At 43.6% G+C, this 19373-nt stretch overlaps 1 protein-coding gene across 8 annotated transcripts in view; it reads left to right on the top strand.

Moving 5' to 3' along the window:
- The window catches only part of Nhsl1 (NHS like 1), a 230054-nt gene that overhangs the window by 191398 nt on the left and 19283 nt on the right, over positions 1-19373 (top strand). For 7 of the 8 annotated variants that reach the window (XM_036168730.1, XM_036168726.1, XM_036168727.1 and 4 more), the window contains exons 3-4: positions 83-207; positions 14579-14771. In XM_036168730.1, coding sequence (XP_036024623.1) covers positions 83-207; positions 14579-14771 — 318 coding nt within the window. Of the gene's footprint in view, positions 1-82; positions 208-14578; positions 14772-18972; positions 19105-19373 lie in introns of all 8 variants that reach the window. The other variant, XM_036168734.1, reaches the window with a different exon arrangement.

Raw genomic sequence — 19373 nt, 5'->3', positions numbered from 1 at the left:
TGGCTAAGTTAAGTCAAGTGGACTCCGGCAATTCTGCTTTCTAATGGCTTCTTCTCGCCCTCGCTGCCCGTTCTCTCTGCAGAATGCGACGTGCTGCGGCGTGATGGATGCCGCAGCTCTCAGTACTATTCCCAGGGACCCACCTTCGCAGCCAGCTCCAGCCCTTGCGACGATTACCAAGATGAGGATGCAGAAACAGATCAAAAGGTGAGGCTCACCCCAGCACGGGCATCTGCACTGCGCCCTGTACCAGAGGAGGGCTGATAGACCCAGAAGGCTCCCTTCCTTCTAGCCGAGTCATGTCCTGAAATCATCTCATGGTTTGGACCAAAAGTACCCTGACGCCTGTGTGATCTCATGCAGATGGGGAGATGGGGAGAGAGCCCACCAGCTCTCAACACCGTGTTTGCTGTTTATCCTCAAGCATAAAATTGTTCTGGTTTTTACATAAAAGAGAGGCGAGGCCAGGATGTAAGAAATACGCAAAAGCAGCGTTTGCTCTGTTATGTTTGAACATTTTGAATATCTATTGATTAGCAAAGGATGTCTTTCGAAAATGTTTTGTTTTTCATATAACTGGGAGCTTGGTTACCTCTCAGAGAGCTCTGTTCTTGTCAGCGATGCCTCGGCAATCTTAAAATGCTCCCAGAAGACTGTTTCTGTGCAGGGGGAGTTCTGTATAGGTCCCAGTTTGAGGGAATCTGGACATGGCATACAGTTCTGGTGAGAGTCCTCTTAACTGCCATATCACGGTAGATGTAGTGACAGGAAGAAGGTGCCAGAGAACAGGTCACATCTCATAACAGGATACAACAGAGTAGTTGGTCGGGTCCAACAACAGCTACCTTAGTTCCCTTCAAGAGCACACCCTGAATGACCTGTAAACCTTCTAACAGTCTTCCTATTTGACAATATCACCCCAAAATTGTCCTTTTAGGACTAAGATTGCAAACATGAGCCCTAGAGGCATGCATCATCTATCTGTTCAAGCCCACAGCAAAAAGTAAAATCCACTATTTCAAAAGTGGTGTGTAGAAATAGGCCAGGAGTGTAAGGAATACCTTTACTTGGTTTTATTACACTTACCAGTTCACCTGGTGACTCTCTGCACCTCTGGGTTCCTTTTTCTTATGCTCCCTCTTGCAACATACACAAACAACATCAGAGGCCAGAAGAGGGTGTCAGATCCCGTGGCCTTCTTCCCTACCTTGGATACTGGGCTTTTTTTTTTTTTTTTTAAATTTTTAATTTGTTTATTTTTTGTATTTCCTAAAAGATATGTTCGCATGAGAGGCTAGTCTTTTTGCTAATGTATACAAAAATGGTTGCTTACTATTATATAATGGGACAAACGGTCATTTCAAAATTGATCTGTTCTTGAATATCAACAGCTCTTCTTCTTCTTTATTGGCATGAATAAGGAAAATGAAAAGCAGAAGTGATGTGTACAATGAGATTTGTGTATATCCAGGTAGACCTCAGCCCTCCACCGATCCCCACAGGAGGAAAAGCCAATGGTGGGTGCAGAAATAATACCTAGGAATGAGCCAGAAATGGTGTCTGGGAGGGCCATGGTTGTGCGATCTGTGAGTATCCAAGTGTGAGGGGTCAGCCCCCTGGCAGCAACTCGGTTTATCTTGGTAACTCTCTAAGATCTCTAATAGAATGGAGACCTGCTGTCTACATTCTTATTGGCTGCTTACTCGCCCTGACAATACAGTGAGACTCGATTGCACTGTCACCCCTGGACCAGGAACCAGAAAGTGGGACCACAGACAGAACTCTTGAAGCCTACATGTTCTTTCTTTTCTTTCCTTTTTAAAAATTTAATGTTGATTTGGTATTATGTGTGATGGTGTGATGGGGTGTGTATGTGATGGTGCGTGTGTGTGTGTGTGTGTGTGTGTGTGTGTGTGTGTGTGTGTGTGTGTGTGTGTGTGTGTGTGTGTGTGTGTGATGGGTGTGTGTGTCTATGTGATGGGGTGTGTGTGTGTGTGTGTGTGTGAGGTGGGGTGTGTGTGTGATGGGGTGTGTGTGATGGTGTGTGTGTGTGTGATGTGTGTGTGATGATGTCTGTGTGTGTGATGGTTGTGTGTGTATGTCTATGTGATGGGTGTGTGTGTGTGTGATGGTGTGATGGGGTGTGTGTGTGATGGTGTGTGTGTGTGTGTGTGTGTGTGTGTGTGTGTGATGGTGTGATGGGGTGTGTGTGTGTGATGGTGTGTGTGTGATGGTGGGTGTGTGTGTGATGATGATGTCTGTGTGTGTGATGGGGTGTGTCTATGTGATGTGTGTGTGTGTGTGTGTGTGTGTGTGTGGGTGTGTGTGTATGTGATGTGTGTGTGTGTGTGTGATGGTGTGATGGGGTGATGGGGTGTGTGTGTGATGGGGTGTGTATATCTGTGATGGGGTGTGTGTAGATGCACACATGTGGAGGTCAGAGAGACTTTGGGGAGTCCTCTTCTCCCACCATAGGTTCCACCTTCAGGTCTTTACCCACTGAACCATCCTGCCAGCCCCTTCACACCTTCTTTCTTTTTTATCAAATGGATCGTGGGCTCCCTGACATGTGTGGTAGAAGTGCTGTTCTCTAAGAACTTTGGAGGCCTCTCTGGGTCACACACATGGACAATGTCTGCACCACAGCCTTTCTATATTTGGGCTCTCAGGAAAGCACACAGCCATCTTAAAATCTCCCTTCTTTGCTCCTGTAAAGTTTTGTTTCTTCTGTGATTTAAAAAAATCCAGGTTAATACTTGTTCATTGGCTTGAAATCCTTGGGCTGCTCCATTCCTGTTGTTTAAAAGGAGCTGTTCTTTTCTTGTTTTTCAATATACACGAAGTATTATCAACTTTTGGTTGTTTTGTTTTGGTTGTTTGGTCTAGATTAATTTTGCTTCAGTTCTGAAGAAATAGTTTAGAGGTAGGACGCTTGCCAGTCTTGACCAATGTCTCCCCGCAAAAGAGAGAGAGTAATAAATGTGTTTCAGAATAAGATAAATATCAAGTTATCTTTTATTAGAAAATGTGTTAACATTAGATACATATTAATCAAACATAACTAACAAACCATGCCATTTTGGTTTCCTTTCTTGTTGCTGTGATGAAAGTGCCCTGACAAAGTCACCTCAAGGGAGAAAGTGTTTATTGCAGGTTGTGTCCATCACTGTAGGGAAGCCAAGGTGACAAGAACTTGAAGCAGCTAGTGACATCACATCCACAGCTGGACAGAGAGGAATGAATGAGTGCCTTCATGTTAGTGCTCAGCTTGCCTTCTTCACTCTTACACAATCCCCTGCCCAGGGAATGGTGCCACCCACAGTGGACAGGTCTTCCCACCAGTCAAGATAATCCCTCATAGACATGCTCACAGGTCAATCTAATCTAGACAACCCCTCATTGAGGCTCCTTTCCCGGGTCATTCTAGATTGTCAGGTTAACAACTAAAACTAACCGTGCCGCCATCACGTTAAACCTCCTTTTTCTTCTTCCTGCTTTTTTAAAATGAATTTTTTTAGGTTAGGATACAAGGTAATGGGTTTCATCTTGGTATCCTCATACACGGGTGTCATTATAGTTTATTCCCATTTGTTCCAGTCTCCATCTCCTCACCCAGTGTCTCTTCCCATCTTCTGTTGGGTTCTCTTTCTCTCCTCCATTGGTCCACCCTTTAGCTTTCTTATTATCCTGCTTCTTCCCTTCTTTGCTTCCTTTCCTTCTTCCTTCTTCCTTCTTCCCTTAGCATCCTTGCCTTTGGGATAAACCATTCCCTGTCCTATTAACTCCACTAATTTCTCGATTCTCTGCAGCACAAAAAACTCACTTGTGGTTGATGAGATGGTTCAGCCAGTGAAGGTGCCATCAACCAAGCTTGATGACCTAAGTTCAACTCCTAGAACCCACATGGTGGAGAGAATAGAATCCCACAAATTCTTCTCTGGCTTACACACACACACACACACACACACACATACCCTTGAACATAACTAACCTTTTTTTTTCAATCACTCATTTGCTCCTCAGTGTTGTGGTTTACCCAGTCTGGTGCTTCCCGCCTAGGTGTTAGCATTTAGTAATATTTGAAAGAAAAAGTCTTCTGACCTGAGCTGTTGCATCAGGTAACAGATAGCTGAGGAATTAGATCCAGGAAGTGCTGAAGAGGTAGTGAGTCAGAGTTCCATGATGATGATGATGGTGATGATGGCAATTTCCAGTTTCATCTCTGCTGCACTGTTTCTATAGATATTTTACCATCCATTCAAGGCTTTTGTTTCCCTGCTTAGAAGGTTGGAAGTGGAATAAAATTGATCTTTTTGGCTAGGCAGTTCATTCATTCACTTATAGCAAATATTTATATGGCAACTCAATACACTAAGCATTGTTCCATATCCTAAGGCTCCATCAAGTGATCCAGACAAGATCCCTGCCATTGAAGGAATACCAGCAATGAACAGTTGGCAAAATATAGTAAATACCAGTGGTGATAAGCATCGTGAGGCTAAATAAAGCAATGTCTAGGATCCTTCTAGAGCAGCAAGACTGCCATACTAGATGGAGGCATCCAACAAGGACACAGTGAAGGTGTCCTTAGAGCAAAGCTTGGGATGAAGTATAAGAACTCCCACCTGGAATATCCCAGGAAGAACTCTCTAGGAAAGAGAGACTGTAAGTCTGGAAACTGTAGTGTGGTTCCTGTGGGAACAGCTGGAGAGAAGGGCAGGAGGGGGAGAGAAGGAATGAGGACCTTGGGAGAGCCAGCCAGTGACGTCAGACTGATTGTTTCTGGGTAAGAGGAGCAGAGAATTAATGTGATCTCAACTGCTAATTAATATAGTTAATGACGAGTTCACAGGGAGTTGGTGACAGACACAGAGACACCAGACAGTAGGCTACTGCAGTCATCCAGGGGGGAAAGAGTGCCTGGGGACAGGGACAGAGGAGGCAATGGTTAGAGGCCCTAGGCTTGGTTCTAAAGTGTGTTCTGTGGGATTCGCTGAGGTTAAAGAAAGCAAGTGAGGATGAGTCTATATTTTCTTCATCCTGATCCTTCGAGACGCTCGTTACAAATTCATCATTAAATTATAGCAAATATTTATATGGCAACTCAATACACTAAGCATTGTTCCATATCCTAAGGCTCCATCAAGTGATCCAGACAAGATCCCTGCCATTGAAGGAATACCAGCAATGAACAGTTGGCAAAATATAGTAAATACCAGTGGTGATAAGCATCGTGAGGCTAAATAAAGCAATGTCTAGGATCCTGGTTAAAAGAGAGTCTAGCCCATTGGCCCTGCCCTTTCCGTGTCTGCATGCCTCTCTTCCTGGTTCCTATCTTGTGGCCCATCATCATATCCACTTCTGTGTCTTCTTTCAGCTGTGCTGGTGTCGTCTCCCCCCCCCCCCCCCCGTCATGTTACCAGCAAAATCTCACCACCAGCTTGACCCGGGCTTCCTCCTGCTTTGCAGCCTAATTAGCTCCACAGGCTGGAGAAGAACACCGGGGCACGTGAGCTGCACTGCTAACGGGTGGCCCTAAGCCAGCTCCAGCATGCCAACTCATCTGCTTCTGCTGCTGCTCTCTCAAGATGTAGTCCCTCCTGCTCACGCCTCCCAACCCTGCCTCCCCTGTGTCTGGTATAGCCTCTGGAAAACCAAAGCAATCAGAAGGCCGCTGTCTTCCACAAACCACGTGACTGCCCTGCTTGCACCTGTTCCTGTGTACGCTCTCCCTGTCTGGCTACCACAATGGGGAAACAGTTGCTCATCCTTTTTCTCTCCCATTATATCCCAAGTGTCCAGTTTAGAGCCTGGCATGCAATATGCACTCAACATCTTCCCCGTGGAACAAATAAGGCCAACCTCGAGGGAACGGCAGATGTGCGGTTTACCCCTCCCTCTTCGGCCTGCTGGGTTCTTGCTTGTTTGCACCATAGCCGTCATTATGCAAACACATTGAGTTTTCTTTCATCTTGAAGGAAACTTCTTTGACCTTTCATCTCCCTCCAGTTCCACCTGATTTTGCTTTCCTCCAAGAACTGTCTAGACTTACCGTCTCCAACTGTCTGTCTCTATGGTTTCCTTTGGAGTCCTCCAAGCCTCTAGTCCTAGCTCCCTACTGAATCTACCCTCATGCCCAGGAGTCGCTTCCATGGTACCACGCTGGTAGCTCAGAGTTCATCTTTTCTTCTTGGCTGCATTTGCCATCATTTGTGAATCTTCTTAGAGTAGTTACTTAGCTTCCACAGTACCACGCTCCTTCTGGGTTCCCTCGTCTCTTATTTGTATGACATCCTAGTCATGGATACTCCTTTCCTTCTGTTGGTCTAAGCCAACACCATAGACTCAGACCATGTGCCTCTACTTCCCTGTAACAGATTCATGCCTTGGGGGAATATCAGTGAATCCCTCTAGTTCTAAATCCCATTCATGGAGGTTTTCTAAATTTCAGTATTTTCTTTTTTTTTTTAAGGCAGAGTCTCACATTGTAGACCAGGTTGACCTGGAGCTCATAATGTAGCTGAATCCATGATGATCCTATTGCTTTAGTCTATGAGTACTGATTGCAGGTGTGGGCTGCCTTGCCCAGCTTTCAATACCAATTTCTTGCCTGAACTTAAACATTTATCTATTGACTGCCCATATTCCCTTACCACAGACTTGTCCAAGTCCAAGTATGTGATTCTCAGAACCCTCTTAAAAACACAGCAAAAGAAACCCAGTCACCATAGCTTTCTCTGTCTCAGTGAACCCACTCATCCCACCTGGTGTTTCAGCCAGAAACATCAGGCACATTTGGTTATTTTGTCTGCCACTGCCAGAAATTTCTGCGTGATTACTAACTTTTAAAGCGCCTTTGAAAAATCTCAAATGTGGGCATCCTGCAATGCGTAGGTCAGGATGAGTGTCCATGAGAATAGGTATAGAGCAGCTTAGATGTGAGGTGGTCTGAGGTGGTCAGTTCTGTGTGTACTGAGTTGACTCGGAGTAGGAAAAGTAGAGAGAGTCAAGGAGTTTGATTTGTTGCGTGGATAGTAGGAAGTCTATCCTTGATTTTATAATGTATGTGATGTATGACATCTGACCTGGAAGAGAGGGAGTGTTTTTACAGGCCTGTCTCATGGAGAGTGGGCAGGGTGGTCTCCAATGCTTGAAACTGTTCCAGAGCAAAAGGAAGAGCTCAGTTCTTTTTCTAAAGATTTATTTATGTTTAATGCCATGGATGGGAGTATTTTGCCTGCACGTATGTGTGTGTGTGCAGTGTCTACAGAGGCCAAAAGAGGGCGTTGGATCCTCTAGGACTGGAGTTTCCACTAGCTGTGAGCTGCCTTGTAGGTTTTGGGAACTAAACCCAGGTCCTCTGCAGGAGCAGTAAGGGCTCTTAACAGCTGAGCCATCTCTCCAGCTCCAAGTTTGGTTCTTTTTTTAACAGATTAGTTCAACACAAAGCCAGCACTTGCCGGAGACTTTAGGAGGCAGATTAACCAGGAAGTATGACTCATGAAGATTGGCTTTATCAATCATAAATCATTAGGAAATATGACCAGAAACTCATTAAAAGACAAGACTCCATAGTTTACTGTGGTTTATTTTAATGGCAATGTATGGACTTGGATAAAGTATGGCAATTGACTATTAATATTGAATACATTAATAAATCTTGAGATAAAAATCATGTAATTAAAATAATAGATACTGACAAGATATTTAATATAAATTACCAGCCATTCCCTATTTTAAAAAACCCACAAAAATTGGAGGGAGGGCCAAGGAGATGGCTCAAAGGGTAACATGCTTGCTGTGCCAACCTGATGGCCTGAATTCTATCCCCCAAACCCAAGATAAAAGGAAGGAGAGACCCCAATCCTAGATTTTTCCTCTGGCTTCATCTTGTATACAGTGGTCTATGTATTGTTCCCATTTGAAGGGGACATAAGAGAAGGGTGGTCACTGCTGTGGTCACTACTTGACACTGACCAGGATGAACCATCATCCCAGTAACAAATTTCTAATGGTGCTGGACTGGCCACTCAGCAATTGAATGCTTTCTTAGCGCTCCTGGGAGATCTTGAGCAATCCCCAGAGCTGATAAACAAACAAACAAGTAAATACTAAATGTCATATCCCATGTCAGAAGCACACAATTTGGAAAGCTTGAGATTGTATTACTACCCTTGGCGCATCTTGAGTATGTGTACTTGTTAAATTTAGAAAAGTGCAAATTTTAAACTATTATAAATGATGCAGTTCAATGATTTAGGAAGGTGTCAAGTTAATATACAGAAATCAGTAGCTTTCATATTTATAGTCAGGATAAGAGATGAAGTTTTAAAATTACCATATCAGGCAGAACAACCAAAGGTAAATTTAGTAGGGAGTGCTTGTTATCCGTACAAGCAAGCTTTAGAATAGTATGGAAGAGCAGGAATATGACGTGAAGAAATGTTCTCAGGTCAGAGGACTCAGTGCATGAATGCTGTCATTTTTTTCCGAAGTTGATGATGTACTAAGTTAACGCTGTAGAGAAGTGGATTTGCTCTGTTCTGTCTTGGGGCTATTGGAAGAGGACCGTGGGGGCTGGGCCGAGGCATTGGTCACTAGGGCGACTGGAAAAGAGGAGAGCAAGGAGGAAGAGAAGCTGCCTGTGCAGATTTGCAAGCAGTCGGGGATCTTGCAGTGTAGGCCCTGAATGCATGGACCAGCAGAACCTGATACCAAAACCAGAATATAGTTTAGAAATGGATCTGCGGCTTCACTGGGTTTCATAGATCAGCTGGCTGATGTTTCACATCAGGGGGATCCTGTAAACATAGAGGGCTCTCCACACCAGCAGTCTATGGTACTTCTGTGTTAAGGCCAACGCTGTGATTCAGTTTTTACAGTATTAAACAAAACAAAACAAAACAAAAAACAAATAAACAAATAAACAACAACAACAACCAAAACAGCAACAACAAAAAAACCTTTATTCTCAAAGCTGTGCTAACAACTTTAGAGGGTGCAGAAGAAGCCATTCCCGAGGGCAAATTCTGCCAGGAAAACCCTTTTGTATTTCCTAGGGAGGTTTGGAGGATGGTGAGAGAAAGCTGAAGAATATAGAAAGTGCAGGACTTAACACATGCTTAGACTGCACAGGGTCTAATGGAAAGCATCTGATTTGCATCCAGCAACTGTTATACTTCCTGAAGAGCTTGGGGTCTAGGAGCTCTGTCCTAAAATGAAAATTGCTGATGGAGCAGAGGGTGAGGGCCGATCCATTGGAAAAGAACCTGAGGGGTAGGTACCCTGCTTATTTACTCAGGCTAATTGTCCTAGAATAATTATCCTAATTATCCCCATGCAGGAACTCTTACCAAGTGTAAGGCTTTACAGTCTGTTTCAGGGATGAAGAAAGGTAATTTGCTAATGACAGCCACACGTCTTTGATATTAAAAGCGGTAATGTTGTGTGGCAAGAAAAATGTTGGAATTATTTCCAATTGTTTGTGCTGCACATTATCTAAATAGCAAACAAACGTGCCAAGAGCAAAAAGTGCTGTCAGCAGAGGGCATTTTGAAATTCCAGAAATCAAAGAACAAGTCCCCACTCTTTGTTCTTGTGTTGATATATTTTTCCTTCAGTGTTCCGTGTATGTGAGGTTTGAAGGGTGATCCGTTACAGGTGCCAAAATACTTCCTGCAGGTAGATGGGGGGAGGGAGGGAGTTCTCCAGGTGCTGTTGTGGGAGGCTGCATTGGATGGTGTGTTCATTGATTCTGGGAAACATGCACAGAGGCCCCATTGTCTTCGGCAAAGGGCACCAGGTGCCAGTTACTCAACCTCTTGTAGAAAATTCATCCCCAGAGTGATGAGTTGGATTGGAATTTTGGCAATAAATGGCTGGCCTTGGTGGTAGTAACAAACACTGAAATTGTCTTTTCTATTTCCTGTTGGTTTTTGAACTGGCACCCCGGAGGGTGTTTCAGGTTTCGTTAAAGGAAATACTTAAATCAAAGGAAGACTTTGAAGACGGACGGCAGGAGCCTCGATGGTTGCTATAACTGTGCACCGGAGGCTCATTTGCTCATTTATACATGATGCAGAGGGCACGGGTTCGAGGCAGCTTCCCCACCTGTTCCAGCCGGTTCCTTTGCTTCCTTACTTTGGCTTCGGTTTCTTTAACTGTAAAGAGATGAAACCACATGTGGTTCACAGGGGACAAACCTGGTTTGCAGCTGCTCTCCTGTGTAATTATTAATAGCTCCGCTCTTGCTCTCAAAGGTATCGGGGTTTTGATGTAGATGATATCTCGCTCTGCTATATCCCTCCAGCCTCCCAAGAGTGTTATATGGATGTCTGTAAAGTCCTGTGTATAGTGCCTGGAACAGCACACTGTGTGCTCAAATAATGATGATTACTTTTATTAAACTTTCCAAGCCAGACATCAAAGAAAATGGCACAATAGACAATGTCTGTTTTATGAGAATTTGGCCACCTTCCCAATCATCTTGCATCTTCTTCTGCCCACATGGAATTTTCTGCCTGAAGCAATGGATTTGAGTATTTTGGCAGCTACTTAAAAAAAAAAAATGATCTGATTATCCTGGCTTCACAGGTCATCTATATGTACAACTCCCAGGAGTCCTGCATTTTCTGACTTTGTAATTCAAAACATTTCTAGAATTTGTCCCCACATTTTCCTTAAGAACCCCACAAAATGGGTGTTTTAATACTTAGGACTGTTGTTTTAACAGTTTGGGATCCAAGTCTCAGAAACAGGGAATGCTTTCACGTAACCACATAACTAGAAAGCGTCGGGGAGGGGATGGGCCCAGGGCTTCTCAGATTCAAATTCTTTTTATAATACCATGTTACTTATTAAAAGGGTGACATTGCTAAACTGTGTTCCCCCCTCCCCCCACCGCCAATTTCTTCACTTTTGGGGTCTCTCTCTCTCTCCATCTTTGGTTTGTCTAACATGCCTGAGTAAGGATTCTGGAGGGTTTGGGGAGAGGAGTACCATGATGTGCCTTACAGTGTGAAAAAGAGAATTTACTGCTGGAAAGGGAGGGGTGGGGATAGTTGATGAACAAAGACAGGAGGAGGAGACCAGTTACTGGGAACTGTAGGACCCAGGGCGTTCCAAGATTTTGTTAATCACCTTCCAGTCACTATACCAAATACTACATAACCTTTTGTAAGAAGAGAAGGCTTATTCATGTCTCGTAGACTGGAGGTTTCAGCCCATGACGGGCTGGCTTCCTTGTTTGTGGGTCCTGTAGAAAGGCAACATTTCATGGCATTGAGAAATCAAGCAAAACCATCTAACAAATACTTCAGCAAAGGAAGGAGCCAGAGTTCCATGGTCCCCTTTGAGGGCATCCCCACCATGACCTAAAATCCTCTCACTTGGTCCCATCTCCTAACAGTCCGGACACTGGGAGGAGGAAGCTGGGAAGCAGCCTTTAACTCATGGGGTGGGTACCATCCAGACCACATCTTTCTTAATGGAACCCATAAGAAAGACTGCCACGGAGACACAGCAGGGGTTTTCCTGGTCCCTCTTGTGCTTATAAACAGATTGGGTCTGGGAGTTGGACCCCTCTGAAAGTCATCCACCCTGGCCTTTTCATCAGTAAACGGTGGGACTGTGAAACCGCCACATTTGCATATTGATTTTGTGTTCTGCTTGCCTGGGAAATGTGCTGGCCAGAGAGGAGAGAGAGAGAGAGCTTTGAGAGCTTGGTAAAATTGATTTGCTTTGTGAGTGAGCTGTCACACTGTAGCCAGCCCTGGGGATCCTCCCATGGCAACCAAAACTGCTGGGAAGTTCCGCCTGGCCCTGAAAGCTGTCGACTATGACATCATCAAGGAAAGTAGGTTAGTGGGCCTGCAGAGCCTCCTGGGGTGCTGAAGAGACTAGAGTGGTGTTTGTCTATGGTCCTTGGTGATGTCACCTGGGAAAGCAGCTCATCTGTCCTCCACCAGCCCAGACCTTCGCTTCCTCTCCTTCCACGGGCTTTTGGACCAGGAGTTGCTTTTTTCTACCTTCCAAATGGATGCCGCCCATTCAGCTGGCGCAAGGGGCGATTCGACATCAGACACGTGACTGGTACACCAACCGCCATGGTATTCTCAAATAAAATCCATTTTAATATGCCTTTGTGTGTGTGTATACACCTTGCAGATAGAGAAATGTGTTAAAAGTCGGATTCAGCGAGTGTTGAATCTGCAAGAGGACTGGAACTAATGGGTTTTCCTCTGCGGGCTCAGCTTCTGATGCCTCGGGAATCCATTTGATAATCTTGTTTTTGGAGCTGAGGATCGAGAACCCAGGGCCTTGCGCTTCCAGGCAAGCGCTCTACCACTGAGCTAAATCCCCAACCCCCCATTTGATAACCTTAATAGACTGTTTTATTTTTGTATGAGTGTGAGCAAGCACATGCCACAGTGTGGCCTTGCTCCCCTATCCTATGAGTTCCTGGGCTTGAACTCAGCAATGGCAAGTACCTTTACCTGCTAAGTCATCTTGCTGGGAATTTTGTAAGGACCTGTGTGCAATCTGATCCTCGGAATAGTGTTCAAGTTAGTGCCGTGATAAGTTGTCAGTGACACATGCTCAGCTTATGCATTGAGCGTATTGTCTAGTTACAAATATTAATCCACATTTCCCCTAGATTGAAAAGAAAAGAAACTAGATGGTCTTTTTATGTTTTGCAAGTTTGCAACAGTAAAAGTAGATATTAAGATATTTAATTATTCTCTCTCTCTCTCTCTCTCTCTCTTTAAAGATAGGGTTTCTCTGTGTGGCCCTGGCTGTCCTGGAACTCACTCTGTAGACCAGGCTGGCCTTGAACTCAGAAATCCATCTGCCTCTGCCTCCTGAGTGCTGAGATTAAAGGCTCGTGCACCACCACTGCCCAGCTATGATTTATATTTTTAGCTCTACCGTGTTTCTATTATTCTTATTGTCTTTATAATAAAAGAAAGATTCTCGTACTTGTTAATTTCTCGTTTCTGCCTTTCCAAAGTCATTTCTATGTCTGCCATGCTCACTGTCACTGTATTTAACAGTCAGGACATATGCACATTTGTTGAGACCCAAGAGTACCTCCAGGTGCAGGAGGCGGGCAGCGCAGCCCCTTCCCAGCAAAGGAAAGCTCAGTGTTTCAGAGGAGCCTGGGACTTTGTAGTGTTCAACCTTGGCCCTAGGCTGTTGTTCAGATTTGTGTCCCATAAGTAGTAGCAGGGATGGGTCTTTTTCAGGCAGTTTGTTTGCATAGCACTTAACACTGGTGCCAGTGGTCTTGTGTCTGAAGTGGACAGACTGATGTCTTTCTGTGTTTCTATTTCTTCCATGCACCCCCTTAGAGACCTTCCTTACATCCTATAAGGCATCCAGGCACGCCATTTAAAGCTAGGTAAATTTTCACAAATGCAAACAAGTCGAGAGAGAGAGAGAGAGAGAGAGAGAGAGAGAGAGAGAGAGAGAGAGCGAGCGAGCGCACTGACAGTATGAGTGCCCTTATCAAATAACATAAAACAAAGCTGGGTAGCAGTTACCTTTGCTTTGGGGGGCTTGGCCAAGACAGCTTGAGTTGATCTGGGAGCTGCTTACACAGGTGTCTACTTGGGGAAGGTTCACGACCCTTTCTTCTTCAGAAGAATTCTTCTTAAACACCTTAATTGCATAGTGGCATTTCAGTTTAAGTTCTATAAACTTGATTGGTCTGTTTTACATTTATTGTGTGTCTTCAATGACTATTTCCTCACATAAGCCAGCTGCTCTTCGGTTGCTGTTGTTGTTTTATTTTGCTTTTGTTCCTAAACAAAAAGTGCATTTATTTTGAGTTCTTGGGTCATCTTCCTTACAGAGCTGGCTGCCCAGGGACCTCTGGTGAAGTCGTATTTAAAATGCGTGCCCACACAGCTTTCTTGCTGATGCATCTTCAGGTGTTGCAGGGAAGGGCATCGACGGAGGGCTTTTCAGTGAGAATGCTAGTCTGTGTCAAAGAGGACACGGCTCAAATGTGGTCACGGAATTCTGATAAGGCCCAGAGCACAGCGTTTGTCAGCCTCTTAACAATTTCACACTGATTTTTTTTTTTTAATCCATATAGACAGCGTCAGAAGCGCACAAACAGTTGAACAATGGCACCATCATTTTGAAGCATTCCTTGAGATCAGAGCCTAAAGGAAATAAGATTGAAGCTAGAAATGACTTTGAGCAAAACTGAATTTTAATACAAATGGAAAGTGGTGGCCTTGGCTACGCCATTTCTCTGGGCTTCTACTGTTAGACTGAATCCATAGGCTTTCTAACCACGGCAGAGTTGAGCAAAACAGGAAGGGAGTGAAGGCTCTGTGGGTCAACCAAACCCTCTGCTACCCTGACATTCTCCAGGGCAGGGTGAGTCGTGTATGCAGAAGGTCATGTGCAAGAGGCGATTGTTGCTCTGTTCTTAGAATGGGAACCATTCTCGGACTTGCTTTAAGTTAGTCTGATTTTTTTAAATAGCATACTTGTACCTCTTCTTGCTAATTACTTACACACGTTTCTCTCTCTCTCTCTCTCTCTCTCTCTCTCTCTCTCTCTGCAGTGTTCTCTCTCCTCATCCGAAGAAGAAAGATTTATTGGCATCAGGAGACCTAAAACACCAACCTCAGTTGACTTCTCCGACCTTCACACCCAGACGAACTGGACCAAGTCCCTGCCGCTCCCAACACCAGAAGAGAAGACGCGGCAGCAAGCCCAGACGGTCCAGGCTGATGTTGTTCCTATTAACATAACTGGTATGCTTTGTGGGCACACAGAGTCAGGATGTCCTTGGGAATGTGTCTGCGGCTTTGTTTGCTATATGCTGTTAGCATTTTCTTTATGCCTTCAAGTGAAGAGCAAGGGGCTGGCCTCCTGCTCTTGGTTTGGTGAAGGAAATACTAGAACTACTTATGTATGTGCATGAAAAGCACCCATTGTTTGTTAGATGTGGACACTGAGCACAAATATTCTGTCAGAGAACTCGATGGTTCAACCATTCATGCAAGAGATGGCTTTTGAATTGCACTGTTCTTAACTAAGATTTTGATTCTGTAGGGAATGTCCTGTAAATGTGGTCCTTAGAGGCAAAAATTGTATACTACCATAAGAAATATTTCTAGAAGTGAAAAAAATATTCGTTTTGTTTATACTCATTATTTTCTTACTTTTTGTTTGTTCAAACAGAAAAGAAGGAAATGCTTGAGATAAAGGCATAAAAAGTAAATTAATAACCAAAGCATATCTTAAAAAAATCTTAATAGAACAATAAAAGTATGCCTCAGTTTCTATAATTTGACTCTGAATCCTCAAATAAAGATCCATTTCTGCCAAGGAAACGACTTTACGGTTGGCACATTGGCAGTACTATGGCTTCTAACTGCTGAGTTGAATCATCAACTCTTTTGATGATTAAGGCAGCAAGTAACAAAACACGGAGAGCTCTGAGCTGAGGCTCGGCACCTCTAGAAGAGCTGTTAAAAAGATTTCACATTGGCCATCTTTGTCCCTTCTGTAGTCTTCCAAGAGAATTGGTAAGCAGTGTGAGAAGGGCATAAAATACAAAATGGTAGAGTCCACAGTAGCCGGACAAGGCCCCGAGTTTAGTCCCTCAGTGTGTGTGTGTGTGTATGTGTGTGTGTGTGTGTGTGTGTGTGTGTGTGTGTGTGTGTGTATGCACACACAAACTGTAGCATCAATCATCATAGTAGTATCAACTAACTATGGTGGTGTATTACATAGAAATAAATGATTAGTGTCATATATACAAAATCCACACAAAGCCTGGTCTCTATGCCCTTAAATCTGGCTCACCAAGAGACAGTTTTCATTAACTATTAGGATGAGAGCCTATAGCATCCTTCTATCTTTTGAGGCTATTGCTGTTGGAAGGCTTGTTACCGTGGTACCAGTAAACTTGTGAGGACCAGTAACATTTATATAAGATTTGTTTAAAATAAAAAAAAAAATCTTAAGAGTATATTTAGAAATTATGAGTAGAATTTCCATGGAAATTTAATAAGCACATGAAGTATTTTTCAATTCATGTACACATTTTACATTTTTACAGATTTAAGAAACAGCATGACATTTTAATCCCTTTTCTTCATAAACAGCATTGCTGATGTCTGCGAGCGAGCCTCCCTTCCACCTAGCTCCCATCTTTAAAATATTATTTTTGTAAGTAGCTATGCTGTAGAACAGTGTGCTGCTCACTCCCTATTTCATTGGGCATCAGTGTGCTTATGTTTTCTACAAGAAAACGAGTCATTTGATGGATTAAATGCAGAGGAAATGTAATTATGTCTGATTTAAAGCATCGAAATCATAAGCTCGGCATATTGTGCCATGAACTATGACAGCCTTTAAAGGACTTGGAGCAGAAAGTTCTGCCTTGAAATGAGCAGAGTGAAGCCAGAGTTAGGAGAATTTGAGGCATAAAGAAGTATTTGTAGTGAAATGTGTCCTCACAGATGGCTCGCCCAGTTGTTTCTCTTAGCTTTCTAACCTGTTGGGCAGCTAAGTTGATATGAATTACCTATATAAAAGGAGGCTTTTAAATACCACCCACACAAGGTGAATGAATGCTAATAATGAACTGGACAGGCTGAGTTCTGTAAAACACAATCTGTTTTTAATTGAGTAGTTGGCATTTTCGCAGAATGCCAACAGCTCTATATACTTTGATCCGTTTTCTGGATCTCTGTGTTCACATAGACACACGTGTTTCTTAAGGAGGCGTTTCTCTAGTCTGGTCCAAAGAAGCAATAGGTTTAAAGCTCTCTTTCTGGGTGGTTGGATTGGCACAGGTTCTTCAACCTCCAACCCTTTAAATTATTTCTAAAATTCCAGATTTATTTAGATTAAAAAATGCCAGTGCTTGTAGGAAATGGCCACATGCTTATTAATTGGGGTGACTATTGACCCCTCTGACTTGGTTTTTTCCAGCGAGGCTTTGGAAAAACAGATGCTAATACATATATGGCTTCAAATCCAGAGTGGCGCCTACCAGGGTCAGAGATACAGAACAGTAAGCCAAGGCTCGACACAGTGAGTCACTGGCCTGCGAGGGGACTTAATCCCTTTAGTTACAGTCTTGCAGACACTTGGTATTTCTAAAGGTTAAGGAGGGGAAATGTTTTAAATAAAAAGAACACGTGACAATGCTCCATCATCTGCCACGTGGATCACATCTTCCACCTAAAAGATTAGCGTACGGGTCAACACACTTGGAAAGCATTTGCAGACTGTTTTTGCTCTGATGTTTGGGCTGATGCTGTGTTATCAGTGAAAGGGAACAATTCAGTTCAACAGATAATTATCTCCTAACTACAAGGTCCCGGGCATTAAGTAAGTGCCGGAGAGGATGCCAGGGTCCACAAGTCATAGCCTCTACTTAAGGAGATGTGTAGACCCCAGCCTGTGGCACAGCCTTTTTTAGTCACAATGTGAAACAATGTGAATGTTGTGGATAGATTTTCATCCTCATGTGGTTTGTATCATGATTGTCTTAGTAATTGGGTGGTGGTTGTTTTTTATTTCTACCCCATGAGGGCAGAAAACTGGAGATTAAGATGCAACTTTCTGATAATATTTTGCCCATTTTTAATGCCCCCATAGGAGTATCTTTTCTTTTGCTTCAGGAAACTATTAAAGCACTGAACGACTTCCTTTTCAGCTCTGTTTAGGATGTGATGTGTGGTGGCCTGTTTATCACAGAATGGTACCCACTGACATTTCAGGCCCTGCTCTGAACTGCTTCTACTTTTTTCTGTTCAGAGCAAAGTTGCCAAGATTTGCAAGTTCACAAGCATTTATTAGTCTGCTCCTCAGTGGAGGGTGTGTGTTTAAGAATTACCTCATTTTAATGAGACCAGGTTCACACTTCATTCCTATGAAGTAGAAGTTTCTTTATCTGTCACATGTCCACTTTGAAGATGTGACAGTATTACTAAACAAGGGTGACCGGTTCATACTTTTCTCATGCATAAGATGATGGTGAAAGTATGGGATTTATATAAATGTATATATATTTTTAAATCTCATTTGTAAGAGAATAACTATGCAAAAAGAACAATCCAGCCAAACTTCCTTTAACCAAAACGGTAAATAATTCAGATTAGTCTGCAACTGATGCCGTCAGAGACCTTATTATTTTCTGGTTACCCATAGTGTGCTAATAATCTGCTTGAACTCTGGGCAAACTGCTCTGCGGATGTGGTCCTGGGTTGCACTGTCTGAAATGGGATTAACTTTAAAAGATGTAAATAGGAGATGGAGACACAGCACTTGCCCATCGTGTGTCAGACCCTGGGTTCAAGCCCTGGCACCTTAAAGAATGATGCACAAGAAAGGAAGAGTTCAGCTTTGACAACAGGAGTGTTGCTGGGCCTCACTGTGGTGCAAGTACTCTATCATTATAAGGCGATTTGGTTTCCATTACAGTTACCTCTCACACTATAATGGTTTCACACCCCATCCAAATTGTTAGCCTTCTTGACCAACATTTGATAAGCTCAGACTTTGGCTTGTTGTAACGCACAAGCATGATACTGGGATGACCAGATGAATACAATGGATTTCATGCCATTGGTGTATACATACTGATGTAAAGATTGAGCTTTGTGATCCAAACACGATCTCAAGCACTCACTTCCTTCTCAAGCGACAAAGAATCATCCTCGCAGTGTGTCATTAGCAAATTTGCAGCTTGCTTGATGGTGAGACGGAGGTATCTGTCTTCCTTTGGAGGACACACAGTGGACACTGGAAACAGCCTTCTGATGATACTGTGCTTCGCTTCTTTATGAGTCCGTCCTTCAGCCTGCCATCATCATGTGACTGGCTAACCTCATTATTAATACTTTCTTATCATGTTACAAGCTTCTGGAAGGGCGTGCATGGTGTCCGCTTGCTTGACAATAACATTGCTTTGCTTCTTCTACTATTCTACGTCAGGGGAGAATTTTGATCGTCAGGCCAGCCTTCGGCGGTCTCTAATTTACACAGACACTCTGGTAAGACGGCCGAAGAAAGTCAAAAGGAGAAAGACTATTTCAGGAATCCCTGACATCATTCAGAAGGAGCTAGGTATGGCTCATCAGCATTGCGTTCTGTTGCCCCTCCTTGCTGCCTCAATTTACCACACTAACCTCATGTGGGTGGTGCTGTCAGTGACATGCGTTCTGGTGGCTAGCTTCTGGATGAGGTCTTAGGTGAATGTCACACCCCGTGCACCAGAGCAAAGCTGCTTTGGAGAAGAAGGATGGAGAAGGGATTCCATGGACATTAGCACCATGGGAGTTAAGAATTCCATCATCAGCATCTGCAGGTTCCTTGAGCAGAACTTCTATGTTTTC

This window comes from Onychomys torridus, chromosome 19 (genome assembly GCF_903995425.1).
Source record: "Onychomys torridus chromosome 19, mOncTor1.1, whole genome shotgun sequence".
In the NCBI taxonomy this organism is placed as follows: domain Eukaryota; kingdom Metazoa; phylum Chordata; class Mammalia; order Rodentia; family Cricetidae; genus Onychomys; species Onychomys torridus.
The sequence above is the reverse complement of the archived record's forward strand: the minus strand, read 5'-3'. Positions and strand labels throughout refer to the sequence as shown.